Source organism: Schistocerca cancellata, chromosome 10 (genome assembly GCF_023864275.1).
Source record: "Schistocerca cancellata isolate TAMUIC-IGC-003103 chromosome 10, iqSchCanc2.1, whole genome shotgun sequence".
In the NCBI taxonomy this organism is placed as follows: domain Eukaryota; kingdom Metazoa; phylum Arthropoda; class Insecta; order Orthoptera; family Acrididae; genus Schistocerca; species Schistocerca cancellata.
The window spans coordinates 70,558,990-70,583,714 of NC_064635.1; the positions used below are offsets into that span (position 1 = coordinate 70,558,990).

The 24,725-nt window shown below is 43.6% G+C and overlaps 1 protein-coding gene across 1 annotated transcript in view; it reads right to left on the reverse strand.

Annotated features, from left to right (window-relative positions):
* LOC126106122 (uncharacterized) overlaps positions 1 to 15,496 on the reverse strand; it is a 246,989-nt gene extending 231,493 nt beyond the window's left edge. The window contains exon 1 of the mRNA XM_049912367.1: positions 15,193 to 15,496. Within this exon, the coding sequence (XP_049768324.1) occupies positions 15,193 to 15,496 (304 nt within the window). The remainder of the gene's footprint in view (positions 1 to 15,192) is intronic.
* Positions 15,497 to 24,725: the final 9,229 nt, after the last annotated feature.

The window sequence follows — 24,725 nt, forward strand, 5'->3', positions numbered from 1 at the left end:
TTTTGCTATTGAAAGTCTCACCTGCAGAAAGGAAGAAAAAGGCAGACAGTGCTACCACACTCGCAGCATCAGCAATCTGGCGGATAAATTCAGTAAGAGCCGATCAGAATGCTCCATTCATTCGCAAGACATCCTTTGTGCTGGGACACAGGAGCCTCTACATAGCGGAGAGAACGTTTACCGTTTCTGAGATGTATGTTGAAAACAGGACGATGTGATTTCCCGGAAGGGTAACATATGACGGATGGGGTGCCTCGTTAGGACCATCACGAAGAATGCAATCGGTGTTATTCTGGGCTATTTTACGTAAACAGCTCCTGTTAGGACAAGAATTTCCAGACAGGCAAGATGAGACATCATGAAAGCTCCTACAAAAGCGACCATTAAGTGTTTCTGCAGCACTTTACTATTTCCGTGAGGTAGACTTGGCTTTTATTTACATAGACTTGTGATGTCAGTATAACATTGAGAACCTTTTAGCTCCACCTGCAAGGGTGAGCCACTATGCAGACATCTCTCGCTTGGCGCATGTCGACGTCATTCACAGTAAACACATGCACAGCCAGAGGCATCTCACATGTACCGTTAGGATCGCTTGGAACAATTCACCCTGTGCTATTCTGGGAAGCATTGCAACAGATTTCTATAGAACACCCTGTGACGTCAGTATAGCACTGAGAACCTTTTAGATGTGTCTGTGAGGGTGAGGGCAATTAGGTCTTCGCTGGACAGCAGGTAGAGAGGCATCGTGCCAGCAACAGTAAACACATGCGCGTCCAGAGGGTTACTTCGCTCTTATTTACAGAGACATGTGACGTCAGTTTAACACTCTAAGGATTCTAACTGTATACCCGGATATAGACGTGACTTTCACCTACTGGCGGTATGCAGTAGCAGCCTGAGAGCAATAGCTTGTGCCCCTGCATTCGTCCGTCTGGTGGTGGATCATGGCAGCCACGGCGTGTGCGCGCATTGGAGCCTCTGATGTATTGCAGTTGATGATAGTTCAAAAACTTTTTTATGTGCAATGAGTGTTTGTGCACTGCATTAGTTTCAGCTGTTTAAGCTTTGTGAGCGTGTTAGCAGAGCCCTTTACATGCATTACTTTTTCACAATTTACGAGTTGTTTGCGTGGTTGTGGACTGTGCAATGCATTATTTCGACAGTGAGCGTGGCTGCATAGCGTTTTACATGCATCTTTTTGGTGATCTACGAGTAGTTTGCAGCTCTGTAGGGTGTGCAATGCATTATTTCGGTAATTTACGAGTTGTTTGCGTGTCTGTACATCAGCGTACTGCATTATTTCGATAATGCTGGGAAAGCTTGAAGAGTCACAATTTACAGGTAGTTTTCAGGTCTGTATGCAATGTAGCATGACCCCAAGCACATCAGGGCGAGTGTTTTGCATCAGTGTAATAAATGAACTAGGTGAAATCCATCCCTAAATAAATTATTCCAAAATAAAGTACACTCCTTCCTCTCTCCAGCAGCCCAGCATAGAGTGAGCCCTTTTCCCGCCATCACCCCCCCACCCAGACCGCCATCTTGAATTATGTCACAGAAGGGATTATAGTGCCCTCTGGTGGCAGTACTGTGTACTATGTCAGTTGGACTCCAGACCTCATGGTGAAAACACTGGATGGACTACTGCCTCAAATTGTTCAAATAAACACTGCATGCAAAATAAACACTTATGTCCATCCTATCCAGCAGCCCAGCACAGGTTGAGTCCTTTCCCCACCAATTTCTAGGAAGAGGTGATGGTCGGATAACTTACATTAAGTGGGGGTAGCCCAAGTGATCTTTCTTCCCGCCATTTTCTTATGTTAGTGGAGGTAGCCCAAGTGACCTTTTTTCTGCCAAAATTTGAACTTCCCGCCATTTTCTGGGGAGGGGAGGGGGAAGGGGGAAGGAGTTAGGTTATTAGAGGTAGCCCAATTGACTTATGTTCCCGCCACAATTTGAACTTCCCGCCATGACGTCACTGCGAATTACCATATCTATCGCCGCCCTCTTGAATCCGCAATCTTGAATAAATTTGGCAACAATTGAGAGTGGGGTGATGCGAAGGTTGTCCCGCTATTAGTGTGTGCACCTGTTTCAGAATCCTTAAATGTCACTTTATGATTAATAGTAAAACACTTGAATCCTTCATCGTTCAAGTATTTGTATGAGGTAAGACAGTTGGAAATGACAGTCATTGCTGGAAGGATGTACTCCTTTATGATACTGAACAGCATCTCCTTCATAAGTTTGGGAACAACTTTGAAAAAACATTTGTGGGTTCCTCTTTGAATTCTTCTGAAAACCCATCTTCCCAGTTTTTTGTTCCCTCTGACATATTTTCTTCTCCCGCACATAGCCTCGCCGATCTCGACAATGGGTCCATCCGCTTAGTTTCATTGACGCACATTTCAATACATACTTCTCTGCAGAAGCTTTTCCAATCCACTACTGTCTTCTCAGATGGCTGTAGATCATCGGTAATAAAAAAAATTTCTGCACCTTTTGACCCAGAGCAAGCTAATTGTAGAATTTTTCCGATACTTCACTTGCTTCCTTCAAACAACAAATGTTTTCTAATGCTGCAATTAACTCTGTGATGAGTCTTTTTGCACCTACCCTGCACTCCATCTGTACCTTTTGTACGGGAAATAAGCCTCAGATCCCCACCACACATAGAACACTTTTTACGTCTGGCTATAAAACCATTCCACATACACTGGTTCACTACATTGTCTATGTGGCGAACTCATTCGGAGGCCATAGCTGAAAACACAATGGAGTCAACTCAAATTGTCCGCTCAATAGAGGCCAAAGTCATCTATTTCGGTATTTCTCACTGGCTGTTTAAAAGAGCACCAAATGCATCATTAATATCTACGATTGTGATTGCTGTGTTCGGATGAGGGCTGAGTTGGCATCCCTTCACTCACAGCTGCAGGCGGCGCTGACTTTGGTCGCGGAGCTTGAGGCTGTTGCCAATGGGCACCACTGTGGGGAGCCGGACTTGGGTATTACGGGGATGTCAACCTTGTCCCGTCTGTCCCCAGATTGGTCTGCCGCTCTGGTTGCCTCGGTTGCTGCCCGCAGTGGGGCTGAGCTCTTGCCTGTGGTTGATTGGGAGGTCATCCAAAGCGTGGCAGGCAGCGAAAGACGTCCCCAGAGGCTGATCAGAAAGCCTCCCCGGTGCGTCTGACAAACAGGTTTCAGGTACTGTCTCTGGCTGAGCCAGATGCAGCTGCCTGCCCTGTTTCAGAGGATGATTCTCAGCCTTCAAGATCCGGGCAATCGCAGAGGGTGGGCTTATTTGTAGTTGGGAGCTCCAATGTTAGGCGCATAATTGGGCCCCTTAGGGATATGGCGGCTAAGGAGGAGAAGAAATCCAGTGTGCACTCCGTGTGCATTCCGGGTGGAGTCATTCCTGATGTGGAAAGGGCCTTCCGGATGCCAGGAAGAGCACAGGGTGCAGCCAGATGCAGGTGGTGGCACATGTCGGCACTAATGACGTGTGTCGCTTTGGATCTGAGGAAATTCTCTCTGGATTCCAGCGGCTATCTGATTTGGTGAAGGCTGCCGGTCTTGCTTACGGGATGAAGGCAGAGCTCACCATCTGCAGCATCGTTGACAGAACCGACTGTGGACCTTTGGTGCAGAGCCGGGTAGAGGGTCTGAATCAGAGGCTCAGACGGTTTTGCGACCGTGTTGGCTGCAGAGTCCTTGACTTGCGCCATAGGGTGGTGGGGTTTCGGGTTCCGCTGAATAGGTCAGGAGTTCACGACACTCAGCTGGCGGCTACACGGGTAGCAGAGGCTATGTGGCGTGGACTGGGCGGTTTTTTAGGTTAGAAGGCCTCGGGAAAGTACGGGGTGGACTGCAATCTCAAAGGGTGCATGACAAATACAGGACGTGCTTGGATCAAGGAACAGTCGGAATTGTAGTTGTAAATTGTTGTATTTGTACTGGGAAAGTCCCTAAGCTTCAAGCGCTAATAGAAAGCACAGAAGCTGAAATCGTTATAGGTACAGAAAGCTGGCTAAAGCCTGAAATAAGTTCTGCAGAAATTTTTACGAAGTCTCAGACGGTATTCACGAAAGATAGATTAGGCAGAATTGGTGGTGGAGTGTTTGTGTCTGTCAGTAGTGGTTTATCTTGTAGTGAAGTCGAAGTAGATACTCTGTGCGAATTGGTATGGGTGGAGGTTATACTTAACAGCCGAACTAAGTTAATAATTGCTCCTTCTACCGACCCCCAGACTCCGATGATATAGTTGCTGAACAGTTCAGAGAAAATTTGGGTCTCGTAACAAATAAATACCCCACTCATACGGTTATAGTTGGTGGGGACTTCAACCTTCCCTCGATATGTTGGCAAAAATACTTGTTCAAAACCGGTGGTAGGCAGAAAACATTTTCCGAGATTGTCCTAAATGCTTTCTCCGAAAATTATTTCGAGCAGTTAGTCCACGAACCCGCGCGTATTGTAAATGGTTGCGAAAACACACTTGACCTCTTAGCCACAAACAACCCAGAGCTAATAGAGAGCATCATGACTGATACAGGGATTAGTGATCACAAGGTCGTTGTAGCTAGGCTCAATACCGTTTCTTCCAAATCCACCAGAACCAAACGCAAAATAATTTTATTTAAAAAAGCGGATAAAGTGTCACTGGAACCCTTCCTAAGAGACAATCTCTATTTCTTCCGAACTGACTATGCAAATGTAGACGAGATGTGGCTCAAATTCAGAGATATAGTAGCAACAGCAATTGAGAGATTCATACCTCATAAACTGGTAAGAGATGGAACTGATCCCCCATGGTACACAAAACAGGTCCGAACGCTGTTGCAAAGGCAACGGAAATAGCATGCAAAGTTCAGAAGAACGCGAAATCCCGAAGATTGGCTAAAATTTACAGATGCGCGAAATTTGGCACGGACTTCAATGCGAGATGCCTTTAATAGGTTCCACAACGAAACAGTGTCTCGAAATTTGGTAGAAAATCCGAAGAAATTCTGGTCGTATGTACACAAGCGGCAAGACGCAGTCAATACCTCCGCTAAGCAGTGCTGATGGTACTGTTACCGACGACTGTGCCGCTAGAGCGGAGTTTTGACGCAGTTTTCCGAAATTCCTTCACCAGGGAAGACGAATGCAATATTCCAGAATTTGAAACGCGAACAGCTGCTAGCATGAGTTTCTTAGAAGTAGATACCTTAGGGGTTGCGAAGCAACTCAAATCGCTTGATACGGGCAAGTCTTCAGGTCCAGGTTGTATACCGATTAGGTTCCTTTCAGATTACGCTGATACAATAGCTCCCTACTTAGCAATCATATACAACCGCTCCCTCACCGATAGATCTGTACCTCAGGTTAGAAAACTGCGCAGGTCGCACCAGTGTTTAAGAAGGGTAGTAGGAGTAATCCATCGAACTACAGACCTAAATCATTGACGTCGGTTTGCAGTAGGGTTTTGGTGCACATAGTGTATTCAAATATTATGAATCACCTCGAAGGGAACGATCTATTGATACGTAATCAGCATGGTTTCAGAAAACATCGTTCTTGTGCAACGCAGCTAGCTCTTTATTCGCACGAAGTAATGGCCGCTATCGACAGGGGATCTCAAGTTGATTCCGTATTTCTAGATTTTCGGAAAGCTTTTGACACCGTTCGTCACAAGCGACTTCTAATCAAGCTGCGGGCCTACGGGGTATCGTCTCAGCTGTGCGACTGGATTCGTGATTTCCTGTCAGGAAGGTCGCAGTTCGTAGTATAGGACCGCAAATCATCGAGTAAAATTGAAGTGATATCAGGTGTTCCCCAGGGAAGCGTCCTGGGACCTCTGCTGTTCCTGATCTCTATAAATGGCCTGGGTGACCTACTGCAGCCTACATCCTTCTGAATCTGCTTACTATATTCATCTCTTGGTCTCCCTCTACGATTTTTACCCTCTACGCTGCCCTTCAATACTAAACTGGTGATCTCTTGATGTCTCAGAACATGTCCTACCAACCGATCCCTTCTTCTTGTCAACTTGTGCCACAAACTCCTCTTCTCCCCAATTCTATTCAATACCTCCTCATTAGTTATGTGATCTACCCATCTAATCTTCGGCATTCTTCTGTAGCACCACATTTCGAAAGCTTCTATTCTCTTCTTGTCTAAACTATTTGTCGTCCATGTTTCACTTCCATGCATGGCTACACTCCATACAAATACTTTCAGAAACGACTTCCTGACACTTAAATCTATACTCGATGTTAACAAATTTCTCTTCTTCAGAAACGGTTTCCTTGCCATTGCCAGTCTACATTTTATATCCTCTCTACTTCGACCATCATCAGTTATTTTGCTCCCCAAATAGCAAAACTCATTTACTACTTTAAGTGTCTCATTTCCTAATCTAATTCCCTCAGCATCACCCGAGTTATCTCGACTACATTCCATTATCCTCGTTTTGCTTTTGTTGATGTTCATCTTATATCCTCCTTTCAAGACACTGTCCATTCCGTTCAACTGCTCTTACAAGTCCTTTGCTGTCTCTGACAGAATTACAATGTCATCGGCGAACCTCAAAGTTTTTATTTCTTCTCCATGGATTTTAACACCTACTCCGAATTTTTCTTTTGTTTGCTTTACTGCTTGCTCAATATACAGATTGAATAACATCGGGGATAGGCTACAACCCTGTCTCACTCCCTTCCCAACCACTGCTTCCCTTTCATGTCCCTCGACTCGTATAACTGCCATCTGGTTTCTGTACAAATTGTAAATAGCCTTTCGCGCCCTGTATTTTACCCCTGCCATCTTCAGCATTTGAAAGAGAGTATTCTAGTCAACATCGTCAAAAACTTGCTCTAAGTCTACTAATGCTAGAAACGTAGGTTTGCCTTTTCTTAATCTAGGCTTCTAAGATAAGTCATAGGGTCAGTATTGCCTCACGTGTTCCAATATTTCTACGGAATCCAAACTGATCTTCTCCGAGGTCGGCTTCTACCAGTTTTTCCATTCGTCTCTAAAGAATTTGCGTAAGTATTTTGCAGCCGTGACTTATTAAACTGATAGTTCGGTAATTTTCACATCTGTCAACACCTGCTTGCTTTGGGATTGTAATTATTATATTCTTCTTGAAGTGTGAGGGCATTTCGCCTGTCTCATACATTTTGCTCACTAGATGGTAGAGTTTTGTCAGGACTGGCTTTCCCAAGGCTGTCAGTAGTTCTAATACGCTTGAGTAATTTTTTATAGGTTAGGACGTAATAACGACCATTATGCAAACCCACTCCATTTCGATGTGGTCCGCTCAGAATAATCACTGAAACACAATAAAAATATTAATGGAACTTATATTAGTATCTGTTTATCACTGCCAATACTGTTAAAGAGACAGACATCACTCTTACATAGACCTTGGACTATGCTTCATGCCAGTCCGACTACATAACCAGTTTTCCAGCTTTCATATTCGTTGGCTTCGCAAACTCACAACCAAACTGTTGCCTCCGAACCTAACCTAGGCCTCGGGCTACGCTACAGGTCATTCTGTCACCAGAACCAATTTTTTTGCTTTCACATTCGTTGGCCTCGTCAATTCACAACCAGACTGTTGCCTTCCAACCTAACCTGAAGGTCATGACAAAAACACCACCAATATGCTGTAACAGTCAAAACTAAAGAAAGGGTCATCTACACAACACATGTAATTTATTTCTCATCGCAACCAAATTTCACTATTGTGTAAGATCTACTTCCCATCAGAATGACTCAAAACATAAATATCCGTAATTTAGACATAAGGCGTAATAACTTTAACATCAAAACGCGAAACTGCTTACATATGTCGATAGCAGAAACGCCAAAATGCAGCAGAAGTAGAAAATTAATAATGGGCCGTCCATAAAACGTGAATTATTCGTACCAGTCCATCACCAACACCAACATACCACATTCAACAATGAATTATTAATAATATTTCACTATAGAAAGTGCTGTATGCAAGATTAACAAAACGGCAATATACTGTAATAGCAGAAACGAAAGATCGGGCGTCTACACAACGTATGTAATTTGTCTCTCGTTAGAACATAACTTCGCTATTGTACACAAATTACTTGCGATCAGACTTTCGCATAACAAATTTCAGTAATTTAGACGACTCAGCAACGTTTGCTGCTACACAAAAAACGCCAAACTGTCTATGTACATCGGTAACAGAAACCCCAATATGCAGCAGGAGTAGAAAATTAATAATGGGTCGTCCATAAGGCGTGAATTATTTGCGGCAGTCCGTCACCAACAGAATAGTCCACAATGAATTATTAATAAAATTTTACCACAGAATGTGCTTTATAAGTAGACAATAGAAATAACAATAGATAATAGAAACAACAATATACTGTAATAGCACAAGCGGAAGAACGGGCCGCCTGTACCATGTATGTAATTCGTCTCTCATCGGAGCAAAAATTCATCCTTGTACACAAATTACTTGCCATCATACTTTCACGTAACGAATCTCTGTAAGTTAGACAGGCCCAGTTATAGCCGCTGCAACATAAAACAACGCAGATTGCGTAAAATATACAGGGTGAGTCACCTAACATTACCGCTGGATATATTTCGTAAACCACATCAAATACTGACGAATCGGTTCCACAGACCGAACGTGAGGAAAGGGGCTAATTTAACTGATTAGTGTAAACCATACAAAAATGCTCGGAAGTATGTTTTTTAACACAAACCTACGTTTTTTTAAATAGAACCACGTTAGTTTTGTTAGCACATCTGAACATACAAACAAATACGTAATCAGTGCCGTTGGTTGCATTCTAAAATGTTAATTACATCCGGAGATATTGTAACCTAAAGTTGACGCTTGAGTACCACTCCTCCGCTGTTCGATCGTGTGTATCGGAGAGCACTGCAACATACATCGCGTTTCTACAGAATGATCTGCCAACGTTGCTCGAAAATGTCCCACTGGAAACGCGTCGACGTATGTGATATCAGCATGATGGTGCACCTGCACATTCCGCAATTAACACTAGGCTGACCCTTGACAGGATGTTCGACGGGCGTTTCATAGGACGTGGAGGACGCATAAATTGGCCAGCCCGTTCTCCTGATCTTACACCTCTGGACTTCTTTCTGTGGGGTACGTTAAAGGAGAATGTGTACCGTGATGTGCCTACAACCCCAGAGGATATGAAACAACGTATTGTGGCAGCCTGCGGCGACATTACACCAGATGTACTGCGGCGTGTACGACATTCATTACGACAGAGATTGCAATTGTGTGCAGCAAATGATGGCCACCACATTGAACATCTATTGGCCTGACATGTCGGGACACACTCTATTCCACTCCGTAATTGAAAACGGAAACCACGTGTGTACGTGTACCTCACCCCTCATGGTAATGCACATGTGCGTCAGTGAAAAAGACCAATAAAACGGTGTTAGCATGTGGACGTAATGTGCTGTTCCAGTCTCTTCTGTACCTAAGGTCCATCACCGTTCCCTTTGGATCCCTAAGTAATTCGGTGCTCTCCGATACACACGATCGAACAGCGGAGGAGTGGTACTCAAGCGTCAACTTTAGGTTACTATATCTCCGGATGTGATTAACATTTTACAATGCAACAAACAGCACTGATTACGTATTTGTTTATATGTTCAGATGTGCTAACAAAACTAATGGGGTTCCATTTAAAAAAACGTAGGTTTGTGTTAAAAAACTTACTTCCGTGCATTTTTTTATCGTTTGTATTAACCAATTACACTAGACCCTCTCCTCATGTTCGGTCTGTAGAATCGATTCGTCAGTATTTGATGTGGTTTACGAAATATATCCAGCGGTAACGTTAGGTTACTCACCCTGTATACATCCATAATGGAAACGCCAAATGCAGCAATAGAAAAAATTAATAGAACGTGAATAATTCATTGCTGTCTGTCAAAACAATCCACATTTAACGAAAAAATCATTAGTAATATTTCATCATACAGACTGTTAGATATAGCAATAATACAAAAGTCATTATGCTGCAGTAGTGAAAATTAAACAAAATGGCCATCCATCTACATGAAGCGAATGTGGTGTCCGTCACCACAAGTGAAATACCATATTCTGATCTTTATTTACACCTTAAACGTAGCTGTCCGACCAAAAACGAGTATGTAAAATAACGCAAGTCATTCGTATTTTATCATTTTCTGGCTATCTAATTAGCTTTATCAAAGCTTTTCTCCAATTGGCTGGCACCAACGATACAAGCACAGGCGTTGCCAACATTTACACTATACCAAGAGCAGCGCGTGGATGCTCCATAGTAAATTTTAGCCCAGTTTGCTGCAACGAGCGTTTACCGCATCCCAAGTGGTAGTCACATCGAAGCAAAATGACCCTTGACACTTTAGTGCGAAACTTAAGGTTGTTTGCTTCAAAATGATACATTATCTCAACAAATTTCTATATCATTCCAAAGTTGTAAAGTCCTTTTTGACTCCCCTGCGCCGCGCGGTCTAGGGCGTCTTGTCACGGTCCGCGCGGCTCCCCCAGTCGGAGGTTCGAATCTTCCCTCAGGCATGGTTTGTGTGTCGTCTTTAGCATAAGTTAGTTTAAGTTAGATTAAGTAGTGTGTAAGCTTAGGGGCCGATGACCTCAGCAGCGGCACTTATGCAGTTTAGGGGGTACATGCGCTGATCACGAGAAAAGTACCTATTTCTGAAGAAACGGCATATTTCTGAAGATATAAGCATATACGGGTGATCAAAAAGTCATTTTAAATTTGAAAACTGAATAAATCACGGAATAATGTAGAGAGGTACAAATTGACACACATGCTTGGAATGACATGGCGTTTTATTAGAATCAAAAAAATACAAAAGTTCAAAAAATGTCCGACAGATGGCGCTTCATCTGATCAGAATAGCAATAATTAGCATAACAATGTAAGACAAAGCAAAGATGATGTTTTTTACAGGAAAACCTCAGTATGCCCACCATCATTCCTCAATAATACCTGTAGTCGAGCAATAATGTTGTGAACAGCACTGTAAAGCATGTCCGGAGTTATGGTGAGGCATTGGCGTCGGATGTTGTCTTTCAGCATCCCTAAAGATGTCGGTCGATCACGATACACTTGCGAGTTCAGGTAACCCCAAAGCCATTAATCGCACGAACTGAGGTCTGGGGACCTGGGAGGCCACGCATGACGAAGGTGGCGGCTGAGCACACGATCATCACCAAACGAAGCGCGCAAGAGATCTTTTACGCGTCATTTTGTGAACTTTGTTTTTTTTCGGTTATAATAGAACCCCATGTCATTCCAAGCACGTGTGTCAATTTTTACCTCTCTATCTAAATTATTCTGTGGTTTATTAGGTTTTCAAATTTATCCTGACTTTTTTATCACCCGTTATATGCACGGAATACCAAAAAAGTATTTATTTTCATATGGATGCAAAAAGAAGATCGATTAACTGTCTGCTTGCACCAACTTATTCATGTTGCTATGGAAATATGCTGCAGATACTTTCATATATTTCTTTACAGAGTTCTTCACCCATAGGTAATGCTTACAGTTTCATACATCCTAACCATGATAGCTATTGTTGGCTTTGAATATTGTTGCATATGATATATGTCCCTGTTGCTCACAGTTATGTAGCTTGATCAGTGCGCCCAACAACCTATATTTTTCTGTTAAGGCTGTCTGTTTTGAAGTATCGTATATTACTGTGTGTGCCAAAATGGCGAGACATTTTCCAGATTTGAGTGACTTTGTAATGGAAGATTTATACCATGTAACGGAGAACACCCAATGCTCTATACAATGGGCTAGGCAAGAACGATATGGTGTGTGAAAATGGGAATTGTGTTGGATACAACGAGATGAAGCTGGAGAAAACTACAGGGAAAGATGGCGAAATTTGGCGCTGCTCCGTTGGCAGGGACGGTAGAAAGAAATGCGCAATCAGGAAAATGTAATTTTTTGCTGGCAGTCATTTAGACATTTCTAAAATTTTGCGACTGTCTTATACGTGGGCTTTCGAACTCAGTAAGCAAAAGTTTTTAATGAGGGAGCTCCAAATTGGCAGTGAGCACACTGTGGTCGATTGGTGCCAATTTTGTAGGGATATCTGCCATGAATATTTCTTAATTGAGCCAATAGTTTTGGGCGGCCCTGGGCATACTGTTGAAACAGACGAGAGCTCCTTCGTCAGGAGACAGTACCGTCGAGGTCATAAGGTACGGGAGCAACGGATCTTTCGTGGTTATGACGTTGAGACAAAGCAAAGCTTTATGGCTGCTGTACCACGACGTGACGCTACCCATTTGCTGCCAATTTTACAACAGTATGTTGTGCCTGGAACCACAGTAGTCTCTGATTTGTGGCAAGCTTACAACACCATAGGTAACTAGGGCTACAATCATCTGACTGTCAATCACTCTCTTTATTTTGTCGATCCCTTTACAAACGCAACCACAAATCACCTGGAGTCAGTCTGGCAAAACGCTAAAGAAAAAAATAAAAGGCGTTTTGGAACTCACAGTGCTATGCTGAATAACTACCTGGCGGAATTTCTCTGGCGTCAACGTTTTGGGGAAAATCCATTCCACACTTTTATTGAGTATGTTCGAAAAATCTATCCTAATGCTGCAAACTTTATCTAATATGTGATTCGAGCTTTAATGTATATATGTGCAAAATAAACAAATATGATTATTTGAGAAAATTTTGTTATTAATTCCATATATTTTGCAAAAAAAAAGTTTTTGAAATTCCGTGCATACACATGCAATACATCATTTTTGATAAAAAAAATTGGGACAGTTAATTGATATTTTTTTGCATCCATATGAAAATAAGTAGTTTTTTGGTGACGAGCGCATCAGATATGAGTGTAACACACAATTTTTTCAAGTAAATAATTTTTGGTCATTTCCAAGAATGATTGGCTATCGAAGATGGAGGCTCCAAACGATACATATCGAACGTGCGATAGTAAATCGATTATGGAAGTCTCGGGGCGCGCGTTACGAGTGTATTTCAAGTTGTCACTACAGCAACGACAAAAGAAAAGCGTTAGAGAAGCTCTTCTAAATTCAAAGGAGATGAGTTACCTTAGTCGTGTTCGTCTTGTGACAGTCCGCGTGATGTGTAAGCTACAGGGGCAATTGCTTTTTTCCCGTACCCAGGGTAAACCCTGCCAATACCGCGCAGAAATATCGGCAGAGTGTCGCATGCGTCGACTTTCCCCTGCAAACGCAAGTCGCGAAAGCATAGGTACTGGAACAAGTACAGTTCGTCCTTCTGTCCTGGACGCCCTTCTCTTTTTATGGTAGACTTGACAGACTTTCACAGCCGTTCTATATTCTGAGTATCGACACTGGCGTCATCTGAAGAGACGAACTCTACAGAGTGGTTCACGAATTCGTTGTCGAGCCCTTCAGCTTTGAGAGTCCAGTACGCCTGAAACCCGACTTTTGTACCAGGCAGTATGAAATGTTTTATGAGACCCACTAAAGTCACCTTGTCTCGGGACAACAACCTCACAACGAAACACTTGTGGGATTCCGTTTCTATCCCACCGAAAACCTAAATATGATCTACTTCACTTTTATAAGGTCGTCCTCATTGATTCTTTCGTCTAGCAATATGAGATTCGTCTGCTTCTACTGTTTTATTCGGTCCACCACTGTCATTTGTCACTATCACGTAGCACACTTATTGGCAAAACCCGAAGTAGTCACACACGGTATTTTCCGATAACTCAGTTTCTGATGCTGTGGCTTGCAACGTGTAATCTCGAATGCAGCACGACACAAGAATTACGCTCGTCTGAATCGATAATTTGCAGGACTGGAACCACGTGTTTCTCCTGATGCTGGTTTGCTTTCCGCAAAGTCCGCAATGAAATTGCAACGGAATTTCAGTGTCCACCCTCCTTTTACGAAGTTTCACAGACTTTGCAGCACCACAGTCAACACAGTCCCTCCTTTCCTCGTCCGGCAGAAGTCCATATTTCCGGCAAAAAGTCAAACATTTTTCTATGCTGGATAGGCATGGAATTAGAGTCTTCCATGTGAGGCATTCCGCAATAGAATCGTGAGAAGCAGCAGACATTACTTTCGCTATCAATAGAAACCGTGTCGATTTCCCAATGGCGGGAATGCAATGTACACGAACTGAAGAAACAACGCAAAACTGATAAAAATAACGATCACAAAAAAAATGGTTCAAATGGTTCTGAGCACTATGGGACTCAACTGCTGTGGTCATAAGTCCCCTAGAACTTAGAACTACTTAAACCTAACTAACCTAAGGACAGCACACAACACCCAGCCATCACGAGGCAGAGAAAATCCCTGACCCCGCCGGGAATCGAACCCGGGAACCCGGGCGTGGGAAGCGAAAACGCTACCGCACGACCACGAGATGCGGGCAAACCTAACTAACCTAAGGACATCACATACATCCATGCCCGAGGCGGGATTCGAACCTGCGACCGTAGCGGTCGTGCGGTTCCAGACTGTAGCGCCTTTAACCGCGCGGCCACTCGGGCCGGCCTAACGATCACTCCGGCCGGCCTAACGATCACAAATAATTGATCATAACGCACGCCGCCGGCCGCGGTGGTCTCGCGGTTCTAGGCGCGCAGTCCGGAACCGTGCGACTGCTACGGTCGCAGGTTCGAATCCTGCCTCGGGCATGGATGTGTGTGATGTCCTTAGGTTAGCTAGGTTTAAGTAGTTCTAAGTTCTAGGGGACTGATGACCACAGCTGTTAAGTCCCATAGTGCTCAGAGCCATTTGAACCATTTTAACGCGCGCCACGAGACTTTCATAGTCGATTTATTATCGCACGTTCGATATGTATCGTTTGGAGCCCTCCAACTTCGATAGGCAATCATTCTTGGAAATAACCTAATTTTTTGTATTCCGTGCATATTTATGCTTATATCTTCAGAAATACGCGTTTCCTTCAAAAATAGGTACTTTTCTCGTGATCAGCGCATGTACCCCCTAAACTGCATAAGTGCCGCAGCAGTTTGGTCCCATAAGACCTTACCACAAATTTCCAAAAAACTCACCCTGCCCATAATTTTTTTTTTTAAAGAAGTCGGAAACTGTTTCCGTTCAGTCGACTTTACGTTAGTGGCGTTGCGTTGCGTGGTACTCACCGTCGTCCGGCCTGGCGTCGGTGCACATCCTGGTGAGCAGCACGAACCTGCGGTCTACGATGGTGGAGGAGCACGCGCGGCCGAAGACGGCGGCGAACGCGGCGTAGGGGTACATGCCGCGGTCGGCCAGTGTGCCCTTGTAGATGCGCGCCTCCGGCCGGTCGGGGAACCTCTCTGCGCGGCGCCGGATCAGCCGCAGCGCCTCGGCTCCCTTTGCCAGCAGCTCGGGGTCGCTCTCGGCCGACGCCGGCGCACGAGCACACGCCGCAAACAGCGCCAGCGCTACCAACATCCACCGCCGCATATCACTCGCTGCGCGCTGTTAGCTACACTGCCACACTTCGCGTGTGCTGCAGCAGCTTCGGAACTGTTCTCCCACTCCTCAACTCGCCCAAAACACGTTCTCCACGTGCGTTGTTCCACCACTGAGCATCGTCAACTAACTGAAGAACACGCACACCAGCTGGTTTGTGCGCGCGATTCCTTTCCCAAGAGGCGTAATTCGATTGTTTCTGCGCTACGGAAGTACAGCGAGACAAATGACGTCCGGGACCGCTCAAACACGCCATAGATGATACACACCGCAACTGACGTCACTGTAATGAAACCGTAGTTACACACCAACGAACTCCCGATTTTTTAAACCATGAAACTATAGGGGGCAGTCTAAAGAAAATGAGACATAGGGGAAAATAGCAAGTAAATTGTTTATTATATCAAAAGTAATCGCCGTAACCGTTAATACATTTATCGCACTTTGACACAACACTGTCAATTCCCTGCGTCAATTCTAGTGTCTGGGTCAATTCTAGTAACGGACTTTGTTTTATGGCGACTCGAGTTTGAGCATAGTTTAATACAACGGTCGCGACGCTCTGTCTCGTTTTTGTTATTCAGTGCGAAGGCAGCGCGCCAGGCGGCAGCACGTGACACTTCTGAACACAATATTGGATGAGCGCGAATACTATCGTTTACATTAATTTGCAACTTAATTCTTACAATACGGAGCGTATATAGTGCCATAAAAATTGACAATAACTAAAAATTGGCGCTACATTTGTCATTCTTTAGTTCCCTAAGGACTCAGGACATTACGAAACGCTATGTTACAGGACAATTTATTTACTATTTATAACATGCAGATATTTACTGAAGAATGTCGTTTCACTTTAATAATAAAAAATTGCTAGTAAGCAGGAGAAGACGTAAACTTCGTAAAAAGTCGTCGTATACGAGGTCTGTTCAAAAAACTCCGGAACATTCGTCATTTCTGGCCGAGCGGTTCCAGGTGCTTCAGTCTGGAACCGCGCGACCGCTACGGTCGCAGGTTCGAATCCTGCCTCGGGCATGGATGTGTGTGATATCCTTAGGTTAGTTAGGTTTAAGTAGTTCTAAGGTCTAGGGAACTGATGACCTCAGAAGTTAAGTCCCATAGTGCTGAGAGCCATTCGTGATTTCACGCCAATGGTGTGTTGGAGCGAAATGCGGCTGTGTTTAATGTGCAACTACTGGAAGTTTCATTGTTGTATGTTTGTCAGTTATTGCTCAGTGCTGTATTGAGTAGAACGTTCTGTCGCACAGTTTGCGAATTTCGAGATGGCAGAGTTAGAGAAGCAATGCGTCTACATTAAATTTTGCGTACAATTCAAGATAAGCTTTACAGAGACACACCAGATGATGCAGGAAGCCTACGGTGAGGAGTTCTTAAGCCGTACTCGGTGTTACGAATGATTCACACGATTTAAAAATGTGCGTTTTCATATTTTAGCACCGCAGTGACTGTTCCATAAAATTTAGGGCGTACAGCCGCATAAATTCGACTTCTTCTTCTGACATTTCGGCTGAATACCGTCCAGCCATTTTTAGAGTGAGTCGAGATGCCTCGGCGGGACGGTATTCAGCCGAAATATTAGAAGAAGAAGTCGAATTTATGCGGCTGCACGCTCGAAATTTTATGGAACGATATCAAAAAAGCTGGCGGGAAGTTAAAGATGACCTTCGTTCAGGACGCCCTTCGACGTCTACCGATGAAGCTCATGTCAGGGACGTCAACGAAATTGTGTTGCCAATCGAAGACTGCCTGTCCGAGAGACTGCAGAAGAGTGTAACATTTCAGTTGTGTCAAGTCATGAAATCCTGACACTGCTTTTCGGAATGCATCGTGTAGCGCCACGGCTCATGAGACAAGACCAGAAAGATTTTCGCCTCGTAATCTGTGAAGAGCATTTGGATCACACAAATAAGAACGAGAGGTTCCTTAAGAACTGGTGATGAGGCATGGGTCTACAGTTATGATGTTGAGACCAAGGTTTAATCTTCACAATGGATCGGGAAAGGTTCTCGAAGGCCAAAGAAAGCTCGTCAAGCCAGATCAAATGCTGATAGTTTTCTTTGACTTAGAAGGATTCATTCATGATGGATTTATGCTACAGGACAAAATATTAATCGATGGTGCTATCGGGACATTTGCGACGCCTGCGAGAAAATGTGAGAAGGGTACGACCTGTAATGTGGCGACACAGTTCATGGCTCTTGCATCATCATTGCACATTCATCCCTGTTACAGTTCAATTCTTTTATCTTGGCGGCTCGCGCGTGCCCGCCCAGACGCGGGAGATTGCTGCGTTGCCAGTTGCACGCGCCAAGTGAAGCAGTGCCATAGTATAGTATAGTTCACAAACTTACGTTTAGGGTGGAGCGCGCGGTTTATGAAGTAAAGCTACCACGGCCGCATTAACCCTTTCGCTGCTACAGAGACGTGCTCCTCGCATTCCGCGCTGTGCGCGGTTTTGTCATCACTGCACTGCTTGCCTGTGCTGACACATTGTGTTCCGACTGCTTTGACACACTTATCATTCGATTTCACAAAAACTATTTGGCGCAAAAATTTGATTTTTACACATCTTCTTGACTGATACCTTCCCCCCCACAAATGACTTAATTTTGTTTCATGTTCAACGCAGTTATTGAACAGCATTAAATGTAGTAAACCATTGCACGAAATTTTGGTGAGTTTGCAGAGGTAAAAGTCCACAGCGTATACTTTCCGTATGGTCGATTTTAGTTGCCACTAGAAATTTCAAAAAATTACAGTCAAACGAATAAAATTCATGAAGAAAATATTAAGCACCAAGAAAGATTTGAACTCAGAATCTTTTGCTTAGTAGCCAAACACCTTAACCGTTTCACTAACACAGCTCATCCTTCTTTAGAGTTCCTGGAGTACTTTAAACAATGAAGCAAAATACCGACCAACACTGTTGGTATGACTATGAGCTATTCACGTTTCGTCGAAGTACAATAGGAAATATACAATTACCACTGTTCTTTATTACGAAAAAGCGATTAGTGAGAATGAATTTCCTTGCTATCGCCTGAATTAGGAGGCTTATTGCTTGTTTGATTTAATTAATTAATAGTATATGAAACAGTTGGTATAAAGAATCCTTTTTCCAAACTTTCTTTTATAGAAAGTCTGCTATCAAGACATTGCTTTTGTTCAATTACTTTATTTGTGACTGAGCGTTTCTAAAACTGAAGACACTCGTCCGTGCTCTGTACTGCAGTCGAACTCTGGCAACGTCGTTCTCTGTTCATTGGCTGACTGTGTTTTGTGACGTAAGATGCGCAGAACGAACGTAAACTCGGCCGCCGTCATAAATGGCGCGCACTTTATTGCGCGACTATTGCACAAAAAACGAAATCATTGTGCTGCCTCAACCTCCGTTATTTCCAGACCTGACAACAACGGACTTTTCTTTATTTTCCAAAGTTGAAAACTCCATTGAAAGGACGAAGATTTGCAACTGTAGACGAGATAAAAGAAAATTCGTAGACGGCGCTTCGTGCGATCCAGCAAGAGTCGTACCAAGACTGCTTCCGGAAGTGAAAAGGCGTTGGGAGCGGCGTATCAAATGTGGAGGGGACTATTTCGAAGGAGGCGATGTACAATAAGTAAAGCGTAAACGTAGAAAAATGTTGCGGACAAAGTTCCAGAATTTTTTGAACAGACCTCTTATCTACCCAACAATGAGGAGTTTGTTTTTCGCTACACTTACAGCCAAATAGCTCAATGTGGAACGTAGGATGCCTGTATGGAATGCGATATGTACCAAATAGACCATCGCACCTTTAGCTAAAGAGAAAGCCATATAGACATGACAATAAAACGTCAAAAGCAAGAAAAGCTTTTCCAATACACTTTAAAACCAAATTTCTCCTTGTAGAACAAGAAAATATTGGTATAACTCATTTTGCGATAGGCCTACTGGTTCGCTTGCAATTAAAACTTGAACTCAAGTCTCGATGGTAAGAAAGTCCAATAATAGTGTCTGATTCCACCCACCACCTTTGATCAATAACGTCAAATGGTTCAAACGGCTCTGAGCACTATGGGACTTAACATCTGTGGTCGTCAGTCCCCTAGAACTTAGAACTACTTAAACCTAACTAATCTAAGGACATCACATACATCCATGCCCGAGGCAGGATTCGAACCTGCGACCGTAGCAGTCGCGCGGTTCCGGACTGCGCGCCTAGAACCGCTAGACCACAGCGGCCGGCCAATAACGTCATATCTGAGGCAAAGACGCTGCATAGAGGCAGTCTTTGAAAGTATGGAGGTAAAAAAAGAAGGATGATGGAACTATAGACTTACGTTTTATGTTGTTTTGAAGCCATAATGGGCGGGAACTGCCACCATTTTAAGTAGACCAAAACATTAGCAGACTACTGTTTACGACTGCTTCTTTCTCATTATTTCTATACTGCCGTACGCCTTCGGCAGCACATCGGTCGGCACTAGGAAACATTGTATAGCAGGCGCTGAACAAGGCGAGCCTATGGCAAGAGAAGACAACACTCCAGACTACACACCGATAACGCCCCCTGAGCAGCGTGCATATAGGTCGCCGCCGCCGACCGAGTTGTCCCAATCTCAGTACCTCAGCACATCGCATAGGGACTCAGCTCGCATTACACCTCAATATGTCGCACTGTGTGCTGTCTTCCACAGTAATAGTCGTCGCCTCGCACCTCAGTTAGCTGTGAGGGAACGTAAGTCATCGCAAAATTTTGTACGTGGATGCACGTTCAGAGACCGTGAATAATTACAATTAAAAGAAAACAGCCCTCGGTCACAAATTTTTAACGAATTAACCGGGTTTCGACACTTCTAGGAGTGTCTTCCCCAGAATTTGAACCAAAGAATGGTCTATAACATGGTCACAGAATTATGCCTAAAAACGTATGATACAAATTATAAATACGGAATTATCGTGAAAGACTGGCAGTACTTATATGTCATTCATAAAATAATAAATATGCCAAAACGGCATTAGTCACACAGATATGTAAGATAAAAAAAAACCTGTGATGGCGAGCGACTAAGGGCTGCTCGTTACTTGCGTGTTGCAGGTTGTAAACGCAAGTAACGAGCATCCCTTATCGGCTCGCCATCACAGTTTGTTTATGTTAAATATCTTTGTGATAAATGCCCTTTTGGATTTATTATTTTATCAATGACATATAAGTACTGCCAGTCTTTCACGATAATTCTGTACTTATAATTTGTTTCATGCGTTTTTAGTCATAATTCTGTGACTACGTTATAGACCATTCTTTGGTTTAAATTCTGAGGAAGACACTCCTAGCAGTGTCGAAACCCGGTTAATTCACTAAAAATTAGTGACCGAGGGCTGTTTTCTTTTAATTGTAACGTAGGTCATCGTATATAGTTGTGATACAGACACAGAGGTAGTAGGGAGATGGTGGCATCACCCCAATTTTGATATCAAATAGATATGCAAATTAATTAAATTGATCAGTTAATCACCCCCACCCCAGCCACGTCCACCGCCCACCCCTGGATGACGTCACGTGTTTTTCTCAGCCTGCATGTGGGCCTCAGCCCCCTCCCCCTTCCACCTCTCCACCCACCCCATCCCTCAAAATAACCCATTGGTGGGAACTTCGAATTTTGGTGGGAATTTCTTTATCCCAGTGCTGTGCAGACATCCAACCCCACCCCTCACCCAGGAACTGGTGGGAAATTAAAATTCGCATTGCCCTTTCTGGGACTCGTACACTGGTTCTACTGGATGGAAAGCCCTAGTGCACCCCCCACCACATGGAAACAGTCTAGACGCAGGAGAGGAAGATAAAGTAAGTGCACTTTATTTATTTTGGCCGGAAATTGACACAAAGATCGATCCAAATTACTAGTTAACCACAAACATTGGGCCTAATTACACAACTACGTGGGTAAGTCAATTATTATCTTAGTTATAAAATTTTATTGTAATCAAATAGGAAACTTACAAGAACATTATTTTTCGACATAGTCTCCTTGCTTTTCAATGCACTTGGTCCATCGTTGTACAAGCTACCTGACACCCTCATAAAAGAAATTTCTCAGTTAAGCTGCGAGCCAGGAGTGCATTACTTCTTTCACTGCTTCGTCCGAAGCAAATCGACGGCCCCTTAATGCCTGTTTAGGTGGACCAAACAAGAGATAGTCAGAAGGGGCAAGATCAGGACCGTATGGAGGATGATACAGTACTTTAAATTTGAGTTTCTGGAGCGTTTCAGCAGTGTGGACAGCAGTATGCGGATGGGCATTGTTGTGCAACAACACAAGACCTTTTGACAGCAATCCTCCGCGTTTGCTTCGAATTGCAGCCTGGCAGTATGCATCTCAGTGTAACGCACACTGTTTATTGCTGTGCCCCTTTCCCATAATGTTCCAGTACTGGACCTTGTGCATCCCAAAAAACCGTAAGCATCACTTTTCCTGCAGACGGTTGGGTCTTGAACTTTTCCTTGCATGGCGAATTTGGATGTTTCCATTCCATACTCTGCCGTTTACTCTCCGGCTCGGAATGATGGATCCATGTTTCGTCATCAGTAATCATCCTGTCTAAGAAGTTGTCCCCTTCATTACCAGAGTAATCGAAATGTTTTTAGCAGATGTCCAAACGTGTTTGTTTATGCAACTGTGTGAGCTGTTTTGGGACCCAGCTTGCACAAACTTTACGAAACCCAAGTCTGTTGTGGATGATTTCGTAGGCAGAACCATGAATAATTTGCAGACGATGTGCCACTTCGTCAGTAGTAGTCTGTCTAAGAGAATCATTTCACATGTGAACGCTCAATGGTTTCTCCATTTGGGGCGGCAAACGGTCGTCCGGCTCCTTCATCGTGGGGAACACTTGTGCGATTATTTTGGAATTTTTCAATCCATTCGTAGACACTCTGTTGTGACAAAACACTGTTCCCATACTGCACCGAAAGTCTTCGACGAATTTCGGCCCCTGATACGCCTTCAGACCACAAAAAACAGATCACTGAACGTTGTTCTTCTTTGGTGCAAATAGAAAGTGGAGCAGCCATGATTAACAGCACGGGAGCGATAACGAAACTAACCTAGCAGCTTGAAAATTGCCAAGATATAACAACAAATAAACAAAGCATGCATCATCAACGTAAAACGACAGTACTGTCAAAATAAACAGAAATATAACTAAATTGCGGATAATAATTGACTTACCCTCGTATATGCAGAGCGCTACAGAAGGACAGCATAAAAGCACAATACAACTCAAAAATTGAAGATGCCATACAGCTGATGTTATCCTGCTCGGAAAAAAAATTTGCAATACCACTTGAAACTAGGGACAGACACATGCAAACCTTACCCTTCACCTATAAGCTGGCGGGAAAAGAAGTCTGGGATGAACAGTACTATCTTTATTCTTTTTGGCGGGAAATATGTTCAACTGACGAGATGCTGGTGTTGGACAAAGAGGAGTAAGCATACAGTATCTATCGCTGTTTGACATCAGAGTTCACTACAGACACCTATCCAAAAAGAAATCTGCAGCCCAGGTAACCGAAGCCAATGCACGATACGACAACTGATGAAAAAAAATGTCACATTGTAATTACACTTCGAAATTGTCGCGAAAAAACGAGCTATCGTAATGAATGGGTCATAATGTAGCATTTGTTCTGGGAAAAATTGTCATCGTAAAAGAATGCAAAGGGGGTGGTAGTTGAACATGCGTTCTCCTTGGTTTATAATCACGAACTGCCTAAAACTGAGACCCTCTTACCTCCCCTCTCGCCTCCCTCTCCCCCCTCTGTCCCTTCATCCACTTACGAACTCAGAAAGCTCCGCACCTCAACTCGCCATGTTTGCGACTAGCGCTGACTATCGCCAAATTACGAAACTACGCTGTGGCGGTATACATAAAAAAACAAAACACTTTCAGGGTTTCTCTTCAAAATGACATATGTGTGATATCTGTACAATGTGTGGTTCTTGTGCAATAAATAATTGAAAGTGTTCGCAGAGTTTATGTGCACCCTGTATACAGGTATTGATCCATTGGAGCAGGTGGCCAGCGATCGACTTCGCTTGCACAGATCAGTGCAAAGTTTCATTTCCTTTACTGTACGAGGACCATCTCCCACAGATCATCGGTCGCAAGACGGGGTCCGTGTGGTGTTGTTTGATGCAGCACTTTTTCTGCTGTAACACGCTTTGTTAAGCGCCATACATTTTATTTTTTCTGCCATGACTTCGAGGTCTGTGTCAGTTTCTAAACTGACATTAACACGATTTGATCCACTGGCTCTCACAGAAAACTAGCCATTCCATTGTGTTAATCATGTTCTTGTTGCTGCTCCCACAGCACACACACACACACACACACACACACACACACTGAGTTATTGAAATAAAAGACAATCACAACGTAAGGAAACTGGAAGAGTTCTGAGGCATTGTCGAGCGTTTCCAAACTGCTGTCCGAAGATGGTTGACGACGTCTACACTTAAACTCATCATTCACAATGACGGTATAGCTAATGGCGCTATGTTCTGTTTTATTGACTCCTCATGCTGCTGCTATGCATGCATGCATGCGATCACTGTTCCTTTGTTAGCAATCCCCAGAAAGCGTTGCCCTCTCCATCAAGACTCTTTCTCCATGTCAGTCATTATGTGGTAATCAACAGTGTACATTTGGGATGGAAAAGACACCGTCGATGTACTGTAATAATAAGCATCATAGTTGATAGTGCGATCAGTTTCAGCAATTTTTATCGCAATTTCAACGCTGACTCATGACACGGCAGCTTGCTTACAAATTTCTTTATCATTGCTAAACATCTCCTCCACTACTTCTCGAGTACCATCGCGAATGTAAATACATGACTGTGCTGTACGTTCGTTCATTACTAATCCTCGAACATACGAGGGTTGTTTTTTAAGTAGGGGCCGTTTTTATTTTTTTAAAAAGATACAAATACTTTTGTAAAACAACTTTTATTTTCTGATTCTACACACTTTTACCTATTTTTCTACATAGTTGCCTTGTTTATTTAAGCACTTGTCATACCGTACAACTAAGTTATTAAGTCCCTCTTCAAAGAATTCGGCCGCCTGCTCCGACAGCCAAGAGTTCACGGCCGCTTTCACTTCATCGTCGTCATTGAAGCGCTGCCCGCCAAGATGATGTTTCAGGTACCGG